Here is a 17,746-nt window from a genome sequence, read left to right on the forward strand (position 1 = left end):
AAAAAAAAAAAAAAAAAAAAAGACGGAAAATTTTTGGTACACTTGAGGGAAATAAATGCTACGAAAGCATTATAAGCTGAAATTCTATGGAAGCTTACTTGAAGATACCAAATTTATTTCATCTCCTATCATTTTCCTCCCTTCTGTATTTGAAGTAAATTCCACATATCATTTTTTTTCCTAAATATTTCAGTATTCTCAAAGACAAGGATTTACAAAATTTTGTTAAAGCTTTAAAAAGTAATTTGAGATGAACTCAGTCTGAAGGGTGTAGCAAAAAAAATGTTCAGTAGGTGGCTGAGGAGGGAAGAAAGGCAGAGAGATGTGAGAGAGATTGTTGAGTGTTCAGACCTATTTTTTGGGTGCTAATAATGTCTGGTGAGGAGGGTGGAGGAAGTGGTGAGATAGAAGATTGGCAAAATAGGGCCCAAAACTTAAAGGCTCTCGAACATGGAAACCTCCTTTACGTTTTGGACGTGGGAAGCTGTTAAAGGATTTTAGGCAGATTAATAATAACATGTTTAGATTTATAGTTTAGAAAGATAATGGCAGTGTTAAGGGCAGATGCAAGGTAAGAGTGAAATCAGAAACAAAAAGTACATTTTGAAAGCTTGTTGTGGTGGTCCAGGTAAGAACAGATGATAATAGTTTGAAATAAGGTTTTATCAGTCATCACATATTTAGGAAGTAGAATTTGGATTAAATTTAGGGTTGAGAAAGAGGGGAGGGTTTGTAGCTCACTTCTTGGTTTCCGGTCTATGCAGCTGGGTACATGACAAAACTGGTAGAAGAGGAGCAAATGGATATGCTAAAGAGTTATTGACAGGGTTGCTGCATACAAGTACCCTGTAAAGGGACCCCTGCACATGTGGAATGAGGTGGCCCTGGTTTGCCCTGGCCATCTAGTTTAGGTATTTTGACCAATCGTTCTAATGAAGCATGACTTTGGTCACAGTAGACATCCAATAAAACGTGGTTCAGGGAGCGAATAAATATATAAAGTCCAAACCCCTATGTTTAATATATAAACCCTGGGGGCCAACACAATCTGATAGTTTATTGATTGATTCTAGGGACTGTTAGTGCAGAAGAGATAGTAAGAGATCTGCTCTTTCCTTCCATCGGCTAATTATTGGCTAGGTATGTATTTTACCATTATTTTTACGTATGTGCCCTACCAATTTTTTTTTTTTTTTTAAACCAGGGAGCAAATAAGTATGTAAAGTCCAAACCCCTGTGTTTAATGTATAAACTCTGAGGGTTGGCACAATCTCATAGTTTGATTGATTCTAGGGACTATTAGCATAGAAGAGATAGTAAAATATTTACTCCTTTGTTCCATGGGCTAATTACTGGCTAGGTATGTATTTTATCATTATTTTTACGTATGTACCCTACCAGTTCTTTTTTAAAAAAACATTTGATAAAACACAGGATAAAAATTTGGAATTTGAAAAAACATGTATCTACATGGGAATATTTCTGAAATGTGAGAAAAGTGTTATTTACTGATCTAGGGATAGTTTGGAGAAAGTGTATTAAACATTTAAAAAATTTATTTCATTATTTAAAAATTTTTTTTAAGTTGCCAAATAAAAATTGTATATATTTATGGTGCACAACATGATGTTTTGAAATATGTGTTGTGAAATGGGTAAGTGGAGCTAATTAACGTATATTACCTCACGTTCTTACTTTTTTGTGGTGAGAACACTTAAAATCTAGTCTCAGTGATTTTCCAAGTATATAGTACATTGTTATTAACTATAGTCACATCGAACATCTTTTTAAAGCTTTTTTGGATGAAATTTGAAAAGAGATTATTTTAATCTAAAATTGTGTCTACCGTAGACTCTGAAATTTATTTAGAAATCAACAGTAAAATTAATGACTTAAGAGTTTTCAGTATAATGTTCAATCTAGGTGTTGGCTAGCTTTATAGCAAGAATACAGCAGTCAAATAAGGCAAAGATGTTTTAGTTTCTCCTTTCCCCTGCCAAAAATTAGGATGGGAAAAGTTCTCTATTTTGAAAGAATTACAAGCAACTGGAGCTTCGCACTGGCCTTCTGGTTAATATTTACTGTTTATCTACTGAGACCTAGACAAAAAAATGTCACCTTGCCCTTTGAACGGAATATGATTACTTTGTGAGGTAATGGGCTTGGGGAGGGAAGAGGAAAGGAGAGAGGGAGAGAGAACATGCCTATCCTCACCTATGTTAGAGAAACAACATCTGGTATATGGAAACAGCGCCTGCAGCTGAGTCAGACAGCCTTGGATTTGGATAGCAGCTCTGCTACTCATTAGCTGAATGAATTTCCGGCAAGTTAACTAACCTTTTTGTTTTTAGCTTCCTTGTTTGTGAAATGGCAGTAATATCGCTTGACTTCCAGGGTTGTTGTGAGAATGAGAGATCCTGTCAATCGCTGCTAGCCATTGCTGTTGTTATCCACACAGAGGTATCAGTCAGTGGCATCCATTGGGCTAGCAAGGCTCCATCTAGACTAGCTTCATTATGACCTTTCTGTTGTCCCATCAGGGAATTCTTGGGTAAAGGCAGGTACAGAGTGGGATTGTGACAGTCATTCCTTTCTTTCCCCCCTGAATGTTTAGTATTAAGAAATCAGTTATTGTTTTACTAGTTTTAGACCAATTCACTGCAATTCAGCAACTATTTTTCATTACTTATGTCTCTGATACCACACTACAGATCACTCTAACTTAGGACAGGGACGTGAGTGGCGCTGTTCCTTTAATACCTTGTCTACAGAATGAGGCTAATTTCATTAAACCTTTGAACTGCCCCAGGAAAGTTTCAAGAATTAAAGGAGATGAGATCGTACCCAGTTCTTTGAAGTCTTCTATAGACTACATACTAAAGTGGAATTGTAACCCCAGAAAGAGGGTTCCTGGGGAGGAAGTGAAGAGAGGAAGGTTTAAGAATGAAATTTAAATGTGTTTATCTGCTAAAGCATTTGCCTTCCTGACAGAATACTTCCTGCAAGTTACTCAGTCTTTTAGGTGCTCTGTTTTCACATACGTCAAGTAGAGATAAAACATCTAAATTCTGGGGTTGTCACTGATTTCATAATACAGGGAAACTACTTACCATAGTGCCTGGGACATAATAGTTGCTTAGATATCCTTTTAGGAGGAGATACCCATCTTTGATATCTTCATTGGGTATTTTTTTTGAGATGGAGTCTTACTCTGTCTCCCAGGCTGGAGTGCAGTGGTGTGATCTTGACTCACTGTAGCCTCTACCTCCTGGGTTCAGGTGATTCTCCTACCTCAGCCTCCAGAGTAGGTGGGATTACAGGTGTGCACCACCACACCCAGCTAATTTTTGTATTTTTAATAGAGACGGGATTTTGCCATGTTGGCCAGGTTGGTCTCAAACTCCTGATCTCAGGTGACCAGCCCATCTTGTCCCCAAAGTGCTGAGATTACAGTCGTGAGTCGCCGCACCCAGCCTTCACTGGGTATTAAATAGCCACCCACACAGGGACCCTGACGATGTTGAATAATAGCAAGTCTATTCTACAGGTTTTTTTTTTTTTTTTTTTTTTGGGGTTAGAGGTTTTAAAAACATTCTGGTAATTAGGTAGTAAGACTATTAGACTTGCCAGAGTAAGTTAGAATAGGCTCATTGTTCACAGAACCTAATTCTCTTAGCAATAGTGAGGTATATGGTAAGGAAAGGCCTGGTTTGCCTCCTTGACATCAGTCCCAAGTGTGTGACACAAGTCCCAACAAGTGTGAATCTTGCTAAACCTTTAGAAAAGATTTGTGTATTCAGACTGCCCCTTGAGGTAACTTATTTAGGAAGTAAAATCATCTTTATTTTTCTCTCAAATTAGCCTGTTTAAAGATTTATCAGGTGTCTGGGAGGCTGGGATTTAGTGAATGTGTGTCTACTTTATGAGTATTGGCCGTAGGTTTATCGACTTCAAGTTTAATTAGAGTTTGAGACTGATTGTGTCCTCATGGCATAGATTTTCTCTCTTGTTTGTGCCTCCTAGATAACTTCAGTTGTTCTCAAGACCAGCACAAGATCTTTTCAATCTTTATTGAAACGTGGCAGTCAGAGTTGCGCTGTTAAGATTTTGAGGCCTGGCACAATGGCTCACACATGTAATCCCAATGTTTGTGGAGGCTGAGGCAGAGGATCACTTGAGCACAGGAGTTCAAACTAGGCTTCACAACATAGGGAGACCCCATCTCTAGAAAAAATTAAAAAAAAAAAAAAAAAAAAAAAAAAAACCCAGTGTGGTTGGCACGTGCCTGTGGTCCCATCTACTCAGAAGGGTGAGGTGGGAGGATTGCTTGAGCCCAGAAGGTCAAGGCCGCAGTGAGCCAAGATTGTGCACTGCATTCCAGCCTGGGTGACAGAGCAAGAAACTGTCTCAAAAAAAAAAAAAAAAGATTTTATTTGAGCTTATTTTAATGACCATGTTTAATGACTTCTCTTTTCTGGGTTTAAGAGATGATTTCTTATCTTTCAGCTCTTCTTCTTCTTGTTTCCTTTATACTTCCAAAGGCTTAGTACTTCCATGTTACTTCCTTTTAGTGTCATTAGCAGACAGTAGTATATTGTTTTAAAAATGTAAAAGCAAATGTGCTATTGAAAACATGTTCACACAAAAACTTCTGCACAAACATTCATAGCAGTATTATTCACATTAGCCAAAAAGTGATAGCAACCCGAATGTTCATCAGCTGATGAATGGATAACTAAAATGTGGTATATCCATACAACGGGATATCATTCAGTCATAAAAAGGAGTTAAGTTTTGTTAAATGCTGCAATATGGATGAACCTTGAAAACATGCTTAGTGAAAGAAACCAGGCACAAAAAACCACATGTTAAATGAGTCCATCTATATGAAATATCTAGAGGAGGCAGATCCATAGGAGATGGAGGGAGGAATGAGTTGGGCCTGACTGCTAGTGGGTATGGTGTTTCTTTATGGGGAATTAGAAGGTAGTGATGGTTGCACCATAGCGAATGTACTAAAAATCACTTAATTGTACACTTTAAAATGGAGAATTTTATGTTATGTAAACTGTATCTCAGTAACAATCATAAAAGCCAAATGGGCCAAGGAACAATTCCCTAGAGTCTTTATTATTAGCTTTTCTATTTGCTAAAGGCCCTGAATTAGCTTTTCCTCTTAAGAAATTACCTTTTTCAATACAATATCTTCTAGTAACATGAGGGATGTTTAAAAATGGAGAGGCGATAGTTGTGGAATTGTGCCAAAAGCTTTTTATTTAGTTTTAAAAATTATTATTTTTAAATTGTGATAAAATACACATAAAAGTTGCCATCTTAACCATTTTTTAAGTATACAGTTCAGTGGCAGTAAGTGCATTCACACTGTTGTGCAATGATCAATAGCATCCATCTCCAGAACTCTTTCCATCTGTAAAACAAACTCCATACCCATTAAACACTAATTCCCTGATCCCCTCTTCTCCAGCCCCTGGCAGCCATCCTTCTACTTTCTGTCTCTGTTGAATTCGACTACCTTGGCTACCTCTTATATGTGGAATCCCAAAGTGGTGTTGGGATTACAGGTGTGAGCCACTGTGCTTGGCCGTAGACATTTTTTTTTTTTAATGCATTGTATTTTCATGCAGGGGAGCCCTTTGAATCTAGAAATTTCCTCTAATAGTAGCCACTAGCCACATGTTGTTTAAATGAATTAAAGTTAAACATACAGTTCCCACGTTGCACCAGCCACATTTCAAGTACTTAATAGCTACATGTGGCTGGTGCAGAACACTCCTTCATCAAAGAAAATTCTGTTGGTTAGCACTGGTCTGCAGGCTCAGTGAAATTGCAAACACACTATGATGTATTTTTAAAAACTCGAGACAGACCAGGTGTGGTGGCTCACACCTGTAACCCCAGCACTGTAGGAGATGGAGGTGGAAGGATTGCTTAGGGCCAGGAGTTTGAGACCAACCTGGGCAACACAGTGAGATCCCATCTCTACCCTCCCCGCTTCCAAAAAAAATTAAAAACTCAAGACATACAGAGGTTCAAAGAATGTATTACGAGGCAATAGGGGCAGTTAGAGTATAAACTGACAAAATTCAGAAAGAAGCTGAAGAAAAAAAATGTGATCAAGGTAAAAGCCACTATGGAGCAACAATAAGAAAAAATGTATCTTACTGTATAGCCAAGGACAGAGGGAGTGGGCTTTAGGAAATCACAAAATGAAATGGTAAGAAAATAAAGTTGCGAAAATGATTATGGAGAAGAAGGATAGATATGGAGACAGATAAAGGACCCAAACACAAGTGAAATTCCAGAAGAGAACAACTAATGAACTGGAAAAATATTTATAATGGAAAAACTTTTTCCTGAAATAAAGATTAGAATCTTTCTTGTTCCAAGAAATTGTCAAAATGAAAAAACAATTCATAACCATAGTGTTATTTAGTGAACTTTAAGGATCAAGAATTATAGGCACAATAGAAATGCTCAATGCTAGGAGACAGTGGAACAATGTCTGCAAAGTTCTGAGGAAACTGTAACCTAAGAGTTTTATACTCAACCAATTCATTCTTCAGATAAAGGCCATGGACCAACATTTTCAAGTATTCAGGAGTTCAAGGACCGTAGCACCCATTGGCCTTTCTTGACAGGGATGGGGGAACTATTTGGTATTGAATCTAGTAGACTAAAGGATCAATCAATAGACGGAACCCTAGAATGGAGAAACTGTGATTTAAAAAAACTAGAAATGAGCACTGAATTCATTTAATATAAAACTATAAAATATTTGGGGGAGTGGAGAAGTAGAAATGTTAACTTCCACATGTTTCACAGTAGATACTGGCTTGAAAACTTATTTGTGTATTACAGACAAAATATGGATGCTTTTATAATATTTTTTCTTATTTTTTAAAGCAGGGTCTTGCTTTGTTGCCCAGGCTGGAGTGCGGTGGCATGATCATTACTCACTGCAGCCTTGACCTCCTGGGCTGAAGTGATCCTCCTACCTCAGTCTCCTGAGGAGCTAGGACCACAGCCCCATACCAACATGCCTGGCTAATTTAAAAATTCTTTTTTTTTTTGAGACGGAGTTTTCGCTCCTGTTACCCAGGCTGGAGTGCAATGGCGTGATCTCGACTCACCGCAACCTCCGTCTCCTGGGTTCAAGCAATTCTCCTGCCTCAGCCTCCCGAGTAGCTGGGACTACAGGCGTGTACCACCATGCCCAGCTAATTTTTGTATTTTTAGTAGAGATGGGGTTTCACCATTTTGACCAGGATGGTCTCAATCTCTTGACCTCGTGATCCACCCGCCTCGGCCTCCCAAAGTGCTGGGATTACAAGCGTGAGCCACCGCACCCGGCCCTAAAAATTCTTTTAGAGATGGTCTCACTATGTTGCCCAGGCTGAAGCAATCCTCCCACCTTGGCCTCCCAAAGTGTTGTGATTATAGGTGTGAGCCACTGCACCTGGCTTTTTTTTTTTTTTTTAAGAGGGTTAAGAGCTAATATCTTAATGACCAAACATTTATGAAGATTAGCATTCATATATTTAATAAATGAATGTTATGTGCTTACTCTATATGCTGGGCAGTGTTGTAGGTACTTGGGATATATTAGTGAACAAAACACAGGGACGTTTCTTCTTAAACATTACATTCTGGCAGAGGTACACAGACATAGATGAGTGATATAGCATATCATAAGGTGATACAGACTTGAGGACGTAAAAAGCAATATAAGGGGGATTTGGGTTACAAGTACGGTCAGGGTTTTGCTGAGAAGGTGACATTTGAGCAGAAACTTACTTTTGAAACACCTGCTAGACGTCAAAGAGGAAAGACATGTTATGGAGACAGGTCTAGAGTGGAGATGTAAATTTGGGAGTTATTGGTACATAGATGAAATTGAAGTCATGGGACGGAGTGAGATAACCAAAGGAGTGATTGTAGACAAACTAAGACCAAGGACTAAGCTATGGAGTTTACAGCACGAGGCGGTAAGAGGAGGCTCCAGCCAAGAGTGAGAAGGCAACTTCCCTGTGTTTTGTTCACTATTGTATCCCAAGTGCTACATCACTGCCCAGCATATAGAGTAAGCACGCAACATTCATTTGTTAAGTATATGAATGCTAATCTTCAAGTAAATGTTTGGTCATTAAGATATTAGTGAGATGAGAGGAAACCAAGAGTTTGGGTCATGGGAGCCAAGTAAGGAAAGTGAATCACAGAGTGAGCATCTGTCAGATGCTGCCACTGCAAGTCACATAAGGGCCAAGAATTGGTCACAAGTGACCTTTTATTTATTTATTATTTTTTGAGATGGTGTTTCACGCTTTCACCCAGGCTGGAGTGCAGTGGCGCCTTCTCGGCTCACTGTAATCTCCACCTTCCAGTTTCAAGCAATTCTGCCTCAGCTTCCCAAGTAGCTGGGATTACAGGCATGTGCCACCACACTCGACTAATTTTTGTATTATTTTTAGTAGAGACAGGGTTTCACCATGTTGGCCAGGCTGGTCTAGAACTCCTGACCTTGTGATCTGCCCGCCTAGGCCTCCCAAAGTGCTGGGATTACAGGCGTGAGCCACCGCGCCCGGCCTTTTTTTTTTTTTTTTAAAGAGCAAAAAGAAGCATAAAGGAATGGAAATAAAAATGTACTCTTTAAGTTTAGGGCACATAGGGTCTATGGAAACTACTGGGAGGGACAGGACAGAGGCAGTTTGGCCAGAGGTTGGTTGCTAAACTATGTAATTTATATTTTACTTGGTAGGAAATGGGACACCCTTCTGTGCTAGAGAATAAGATGACTGGATCTTTGCTTTAGGAAGGTTGAATGAGAGCAGTGTCTAGAGTTGTTTGGTGGGAAATCTGGGGAGAGGGAAATCAACTAAAAGTCATTATTTTGTTCCTTGGGGAAGGTAAATAAACTTTACAACTTGATCTTGAGAGATTAGGCAATTAATATGTTTTTTATTATGTATATCTTTTATTATGTTAATTTAGACAAAATGCAATTCCAGTGCAAATACTGTATATATGTAATTTAGAAACATATATAGTATTAAACATATAGTATTTAAAAATTATATATAAATAAAAACGCGATGGTGTGATCATAGCTCACTGCAGTCCCCGTCTTCTGGGCTCAATCCATCCTCCCACTTTTAGCTTCTCAGGCAGCTGGCACTACAGGTGCGTGCCTCCACACCTGGCTAATTTTTGTATTTTTTTATAGAGATGGGGTTTCACCATGTTGTCCAGGCTGGTCTTGAACTACTGAGTTTAAGCAATCCGCCTGCCTTGGCTTCCTAAAGTGTTGGGATTACAGATGTAAGCCACTAAGCCCAGCTATATACATTTTTTATTTTGACAAAATTATAATGAAATTTGCCTGGAAGTTTAGAGAGGTGAGAATAAGAAAACAGTATTTCCTATTTCATAAGAGTTGTGAAGAGTAAATGTATGCTTTAAGGGCTTAGCTTTGTGCTTGGTGTGTGATACGTGCTCAGTAAATGTTTGTTCTCACTGTCCATCATGACCACCATCATTCCTTACTATATAGGTTTGCCATGAAATGATGTTCTCCATGTAAGAATGAGTTCAGTTCTGCTAATTTTTTCATTAGATTAACATTCCTTTAACAGTTTACTTGAAATGGGATGTCTCTCCCTGCCCCCCATAAGTTTTCTTTACCAAAAACTACTAGGTTTTCTGAAATCTTAATGAACTAGATACCTCAGTATCTCCTAGCATTGCATATAATCATCTCCTAATTTTCAGTCTTTAGAGGGGTTTTACTGAAGCTTCCTTGAAGCATTATAATATATGCCTGTATTTTGCTATAGTACACTCCTAATGAGATAGTTGATAAGTTAAATTTTCAGTTTTGAGATTTAAAATATTAGGTGAAATATAAAGATTATTATATAAAGCTTGAGGAAACTATGATGCCAATATTACTTTTTCAAAAAGAATAGAAAAAGATGGGAGAGAAGTTTACTAACATGATGGAATTTCTGCTTGGTGGGATTATTGATAATTAACTTTTAATACTAAATTTTACACAGTAAACATACATTTCTTTAAAAATCAGAAGATGAAGATAAAGGTCTGCGTTCCAAAGACAGGCACCTCACTTTCTCTTCCACCCATCGTTTAGTAGCTCACGGACTTTGGGCAAATCACATGCCATTTCAGAGCCTGTATTTCTTTATCTGGAAAAGATGAGAATCAAATGAAATTTAAAAATGTAAAAATGCTAAGGAAATTGCAAAATGCCATGCAAATGGTAGTTATTATTAGAAGTAGTCTTAATTTCCAGAAATTATGCTCTTCTATTTTGGAGAGGCCTTATTCTAAAGCTCTAGTTCTTTATTACTACATTAGGAGAAGGCAGTTACGCAGGAATCATAGGTACAATGACTCAATTTTATCGAAGTCTTCTTTGTTTTTAGAAATTCATTTTTAATAATGGTAGCTTTAAAATCACAGTGAAATTTTGAGTGCTTAACAGGACCATCAAAGTGTCTTTTTTAAAGATAAATCATTCCTGTAACATTTAATATTCAGAATAATTTTGCAGATTGAGTTAGTGGGGTAAATTTTCAAAGTGAAAATCTGAAGGTGAATTACACTTATGTAATAGAATAGCTTTGCTACCAGGTAAGCTCATATATTTGGAATGTGTTTTCCCACACATATTTGTGAAAGCAAACAAAGGTCGTTTACTTCAAGTTACAGGTAAAACCATGACATTTTGGAAGCTCTAAAATGATTGGATTTTCTAGTCATCAGAGGTTTAATCTGAAGGGTACAAACTGACATGCAGAAACAATAAGCCTGGCCATGTTCTTTGTAAACACAAGGACATTGGATTTTCCAGCACTTGTTAGAATCAGTTTTGACAAGCCTTGTCAAAAGAGGCCAGCTTTATCAACAGTATCAAACTGTTTAGAGTTGAGTTCTCAGATGTTGCAGATTTATTCTGCACTCTTCTGCCCAGTTTGGTGATAATTTTATCCCTCCATTGCTACCTCAGTTTGAAATTCCAAACCACCTTTAAGAAAATAACCTTGGCCCAGTTAGCCGGGTATGGCATAAAAATAGCTTTGAAAAAGGGTAAGTACACATCAGTCCAGAAGTAAGAATATTAATGCTGACTCTTTCCCCCTACAAACCATTTTTATGAAGCATAATCAAGATACTTTAGATAGTTAGTCCAGCGTTTAGAGAACCTGTAGTTGTTTTTTAACTGCAAAGAATTTAACCAGTTGGACTCTTTGAACCTTCATATCATTAAGCTTGTCTTGGATCACTCATTTTCTCTAGTTTCTCAAGCTCTTAACCCAGTCTGCTGTTCTCTCACTAATCACCCAAGTTCTTGCCTCCTGTTTCATATCTATGATTGAAGCCACCAGCAATAAACTGACGCTTTCTGCATTATCACCTTCCCTGCTTCCCTAAACATAGCATGGCTACATTCTCATTCAAGTCTCAAAAGGGTAGCATGTTTCTCCTCCTATTTAAGGAAAATTCCTTCATCTTTGCTCCAGTGTCGTTCATCCCCTATCCTTTGAGACCTGGATCTCAAAATTTTATCATGTCCTCTGGCTTCAGCCTCTCACTTTTTATCCTGTTTTCTCCCACAGACAGAGCATTCTTGAGTATTTTTATCCATTAATACTAAACGGAAAAGTCCTTGACCCTGCAACCCATTCTAGTTATTTTCCCTTTGTTTGCCTTTTTAAAACTAGACTTGAAGAAACTCATGTGTTCCATTGACTCCTCAACCCACTCTAGTCTGACCCCATACAGCCTTCACTCCACCAATTTTCATCAAGAACATCAACCTCAGGCTACTACAGTGGACATTCCTCTTCCATGTTCCTTCTTGTGTGGCGCTGCAATATTGCCATGGGCCTTATAGGGTTCCTGCATTTCCTTCATGCCCTTCTACCACCCTCTCCAGCCTTCCCTTCGCTGGTTTCTTCGTGAACTGTTCTTGCCCCTCCCTTAAACTATGGCATTCCCGGGACTCTGTCCTCACACTGCAGATTCTCACTGCATGATGGCAAGGCTTAGTTAACACAGTTGATGGCTCCCCAAACTCTGTCAGCCTCCCACTTTCAGACTTGAATATTAAACAGCTGGCTTCACATCTCATTCATTCAGTGAATTGTTGATTCATCAATATTCTGAGCATCTACTATCACCAGACTGGGTCTTAAAAGACTGAGTAATGAAAATACAGATTCTGCTGTGTCAGTGGGAAAGATGGGGAGGAAAACCGGACAGTGGCCACACAATGAATCATGTATTCCGAGAGAAGCAAGCAAGCAAAGGGTGCCATGAGCACAATGTGATAGTGACAAGCGCTGGTTCTGAGGGCTTTTCAGAATGTTATCCTTGGGACCTTAAGATTAATCAAACATGCAGGAAGAGAGATCCTTTTCCTCATTTCTCTCACATTTCTTACCCCAGTCACTCAGTCATCTAAATTAACAACACCCAATTCGCCTTGGTTCCTTTGTCATCTTGGGTTTTCAGTCAGACACCAAGTTCTACTCATTTTAGTCCCAAAATAGGCCCCAAGTCCAGCCCACTCCCCCAGTTGTACTACCTCTGTCCTGATTCAAAGCCTTGTCATCACCTACATTAGTGTAGTAGGCTTAAGTCAGATTCATGTTTTGATCTCTTTGAATCTACCTTTCCAAGACCAGCAAAATGGGCATCTGACTTAGTCACTGCTCTGCCTGAGTCTCCCAATCCCTGCAGCAGATGTTCTCCTGCCTATCAGAGTCCCAGAGGCAGGGCGCCCCTAAATCTGTCCATATATATCAGGTCCCAGCCCTGCAGATTCTGATTATGTAGAGCTGCTGGACTGGATGCTTTGTTTTTAAATTCCCTAAGAGATTTTGACACCTGACCAGATTGAGACCCTTGGCCTGCGAGGATAAAGTCTGAGCCCCTCTGTTTGTGCACGAGGCCCTTCCTGACCTGGCTTGAGCTTAGCAGTCAACTGCATTTCCTGCCATGCCCTGTGACATGCTTTACCCTCACATTGCAGCAATATTGAACCATGTATTCCCTTACCATCACGCCATTTTGTGTCTCCCTGCATTTGTCCATTTACCTGAATTAAGTGCGCTTCGCTTTCTCCCAACCTGAGTGAGGTATCGTTCCTTTGTTCCCATGGCAGCGATCAGTGCACAATGATGTTTGCCAGTCATTTCTCTCATCCTCTTTCATTTTCTGTATCAATTGATTAAAGGTTGCATTAGAGGGTTCAACTTTAATGTCATCTTATAGTGTACATAAGCAAGCATTTGCTTTTTTCTCATAAATGACCTTCATTTGAATTTAAAGTATGTAAGGAAAAGTATAATTTATCAACAAGTGCAGTTTTAAGTGACTTGTTTGATTTTGAAACTGAAGGTATATTAAAATCTCGTTTACTGATTAATGATGTCAAAAATAGACCAAAACAACTGCTGTCAGTGGCCCAGAGTTTAGGATTCTTGAACTTTGCATATGAAGCAAGCTGATTAAATTTTATAATTTTTATGTTTGCACATGACAAAGGTTTGGGGATGCCATTTTCAACCTTTCTTTGCAAGTAATTTGTTTGGGATGTGTGGATGGTCTTGTTTCTCAGTAAGTCAGAAGTTGGGAAATTGTCACTGTATTTTTGCCTTTTTTTTTTTTTTTTTTTTTTGAGACAGAGTCTCACTCTGTTGCCCAGGCTGGAGTGCAGTGGCTCAATCTCGGCTCACTGCAACTTCTGCCTCCCAGGTTCAAACAATTCTCCTGCCTTAGCCTCCTGAGTAGCTGGGATTACAGGCGCATGCCACCACGCCTGGCTAATTTATGTTTAGTAGAGATGGGGTTTCACCATGTTGGTCAGACTGGTCTCTAACTCCTGACCTCATGATCCGAGCATCTCAGCCTCCCAAAGTGCTGGGATTACAGGCGTGAGCCAGTGCGCCCGGCCGCATTTCTGCTTTTGAATGTTGGCTTTTGAGATACTAGATTCATCTTGATGTTCTGTGTAAGAATTTTGATTAGGTAAACACAACTTTTGGATCTGATAGAGATCTCAACAGGACTTGGCAGAAGTATCATTTCGAAGATGTCAGAATCTGAGTTCTGTCTTGGTATAACAGGTGTAAATTCCACAAGGGATGACTGGGTTTTAAAAGTTACAGCGGTCAGAACTATAACTACCCAGCTGTGGTTGCAATACTGATTATGCCTGCTTGAGTCATGAGCACATTCATTTGATTTCCATGAAAAGCATGTTTAGATTATACTATTTTTTTGATTTTTCAAAAATCACAGTTGGCCTCTACCGATTTAAACCCTATGCTCCAAATTCCAGAAGTTGATGAGTCCTGATTGGGACTAACATAGTTTGAGATATGAATTGTGTGACTCCAGATAAGTTACTCAACCTCCCTAAACTTCAGTTTGCTCTACTGTAAAATGTAGAGAATGTTGTACCACCTGCCTCACAGGGTTGTAAGTATTGAATACTACTTACCATAATCATTTAATAAGTGGTAGCTGCATTATTATTACTGCATTTAAAAATAGCTGTTGTCCACTTTCCCACAAGACTAAACTTCTGGAGCCCTTGACTTTCATGTTTGCATCTCCAGTACCTAGCCTAGAGTCTAATATAGTTGTGATTCACTGTTTGTTGAACTGAATAAAACATGACTGTTCATCCAAAAGGAAGACAGATATATCTAGCAGAGGAACACCAGAAAGGAAACTAAAAGGGCAAAGGGGAAATGAAAAGGCTTGTTGCGGGCATTGTGGACAAGCTCAGTGAGCCTTCTTTTCTGGGACTCAGCCCTGATCCCCTCTAGTTAGTCTTCCACTATGCCACATAGGCCTGCTGGGCCTAGAGCAGAGAGAACATTCCTTCAGTGTTTCACTAATGGACTCAACATTGAAAAATCCAGCTTCTGTGATAAACTAAATTGTATTGGGTGCTAACTTTTCATTAGTCTTTGCCACACTTGTTGAGCTAGAGATGTCACTGTGTAACGTAAGGCTACATTATATGGGGATTATGCTTTTGGTATTCAAATTCAGAATCTGTTATTTGAAGACATCATTTTGGGGGACTTTATTTTCCAGGTCCTATGAATAACAGCACACTTACTTCCTTGGCTACTTTTACAAAGCTTTAAAAATGTGATGTTTGGCTGGGTGTGGTGGCTCTCGCTTATAATCCCAGCACTTTGGGAGGCCGAGGTGGGTGGATCACTTGAGGTCAGGAATTTGAGACCAACATGGCAAAACCTCATCTCTACTAGAAATACAAAAATTAGCTGGGTGTGGTGGTGGGCACCTATAATCCAGCTTCTTGAGAGGCTGGGGCAGGAAAATCGCTTGAACCCAGGAGGCAGCATGAGCCAAGATTGTGCCACTGCACTCCAGCCTGGGTATCAGAGACTCTCTTTCAAAATAAACAAATACATAAAATATGAAATTAAAAAATTAAAAAATAAATGTGATGTTTGTTGTATATTCCCCGAGTCTCTACTACTGGAAATCATATGTACCTCTTTTCTTTTTATTTTTCTTTCTTTTTTTTTTTTTCATATGTAGGCTATACCTTCATTAATGAGGGCAATGGGTATATGAGAATATGTTTGAATTCATGCATTGCTGCATTTGCCAGCAAGGACCTAGACTCATTATTTTCATAAACTAAAATTGTGTGTGTACATTATGCATATTTACATTTAAGCAGATTGAAGTTGAATTTTTTTTTTTTTTTTTTGAGACGGAGTTTCGCTCTTGTTACCCAGGCTGGAGTGCAATGGCGCGATCTCGGCTCACCGCAACCTCCGCCTCCCGGGTTCAGGCAATTCTCCTGCCTCAGCCTCCTGAGTAGCTGGGATTACAGGCACGTGCCACCATGCCCAGCTAATTTTTTGTATTTTTAGTAGAGACGGCGTTTCACTATGTTGACCAGGATGGTCTTGATATCTTGACCTCGTGATCCACCTGCCTCGGCCTCCCAAAGTGCTGGGATTACAGGCTTGAGCCACTGCGCCCGGCCTTTGAAGTTGAATTTCTGTTGACCATCTCATTGCAGTATACCTTTCTGGCAGTCATATTTTGATTATTTTCAAATGTAATATTCTATTGGAAATAGATCATATCAAATGACATTCAAGAATAGTGACCATGAAATAGTGCTTATAAAATAGTTATATGAAGACTGTATTTCTTGATTTTACCTCTAGGACATTCTTTTAAGTTTTTTGTTGTTGTTTTGAGACAGGGTCTTACTCTGTCACCCAGGCTGGAGTGCAGTGGTGTGATCTTGGCTCACTGTAACCTCTGCCTCCCAGGCGCATGTGATCCTCCCACCTCAGCCTCCCGAGTAGCTGGGACTACAGGCATGTGCCACATGCCCAGCTAATTTGTGTGTGTGTCTGTGTGTGTGTGTGAGATATATATAAATTTGGTAGAGATGGGGGTCTCGCCATGTTTCCCAGCCTGGTCTTGAACTCCTGGCCTTAAGTGATTTAACCACCTTGGCCTCCCAGAGTGCTGAGATTACAGGAGTGAGCCACTGCACTTGGCCAGTTCTTTTAAGATTTTAGTATTAGATGGAATCTTTAATTAGAGTTGCTTTTACCTTGTGGCTTAGCAAAGGCTATAAGTATATTCTTTTGTTACTTACAGTTTTCTAGGCTACTACGGAGTTTTCTCTGTGTATAATTTTTGCTTTAATATCTGATTCCGTTTTCGGAAGTCTTTAGGAATATATTTATTGAATCTTCTACTTGCCTAGGAAAAATCCAGTTTTTTTTATTTTGAGGTAGAGCCTCAGTCTGTCACCCAGGCTGGAGTGCAGTGGCATGATCTTAGCTTACTGCCATCTCTGCCTCCTGGGTTCAAGCAATTCTCCTGCCTCAGCCTCCCAAGTAGCTGAGACTATAGGCACGCGCCACTGTGCCCAGCTACTTTTTTTGTATTTTTAGTAGAGTCGGGGTTTCACTGTGTTAGCCGGGATGGTCTCGAACTCCTGACCTCATGATCTGCCTGCCTCGGCCTCCCAAAGTGCTGGGACTACAGGCGTGAGCCACTGCACCTGGTGTAAAATACAGTTTTATGTGAATCAAGTTAGAGATTATATTTGTAAAAGAACTTTTGCAAACACTAACATTTTATTTAAATATCTGCCGTTATTATTTGTGATTTATTTCCTTCCTTTTTAGTGGATGATGCTGGCAAAATAGAACACGACGGTTCTTCTGGAATGACCATGGACACAGAGTCGGAAATTGATCCTTGTAAAGTGGATGGCTCTTGCCCTGAGGTCATCAAGGTGTACATTTTTAAAGCTGACCCTGGAGAAGATGACTTAGGTAAGAAGAAATGTTTAAACATTATATAGTCTCATCCAAATGCTTCAACCTGATTACTTTTGGGTTATTTAGATTGAGAACATTTGGAGTCTCTTCTGAAGTAACTTTTATATAAGAATTTCAATGTAGTAATAGCAAAGTTTGTAAAAAGTAATAAGGAAAGCATGTAGAAAGAAACAGGTGGAAATGAAGTTTTCAAGTAAATTATTGAAGCTGCCTTCTTCCCTGATAGGTGGAACTGTAGACATTGTGGAGAGTGAGCCTGAGAATGATCATGGAGTTGAACTGCTTGATCAGAACAGCAGTATTCGTGTTCCCAGGGAAAAGATGGTTTATATGACTGTCAA

At 39.2% G+C, this 17,746-nt stretch overlaps 1 protein-coding gene across 1 annotated transcript in view; it reads left to right on the forward strand.

The window, feature by feature from the left end:
- Positions 1–17,746, forward strand: part of ZFX (zinc finger protein X-linked) — a 65,515-nt gene that overhangs the window by 39,703 nt on the left and 8,066 nt on the right. The window contains exons 6-7 of the mRNA XM_017514568.2: positions 17,250–17,399; positions 17,632–17,744. Of these exons, the coding sequence (XP_017370057.1) occupies positions 17,250–17,399; positions 17,632–17,744 (263 nt within the window). The remainder of the gene's footprint in view (positions 1–17,249; positions 17,400–17,631; positions 17,745–17,746) is intronic.

The sequence above is a fragment of the Cebus imitator genome, unplaced genomic scaffold (assembly GCF_001604975.1).
Source record: "Cebus imitator isolate Cc_AM_T3 unplaced genomic scaffold, Cebus_imitator-1.0 Scaffold527, whole genome shotgun sequence".
Taxonomy (NCBI): domain Eukaryota; kingdom Metazoa; phylum Chordata; class Mammalia; order Primates; family Cebidae; genus Cebus; species Cebus imitator.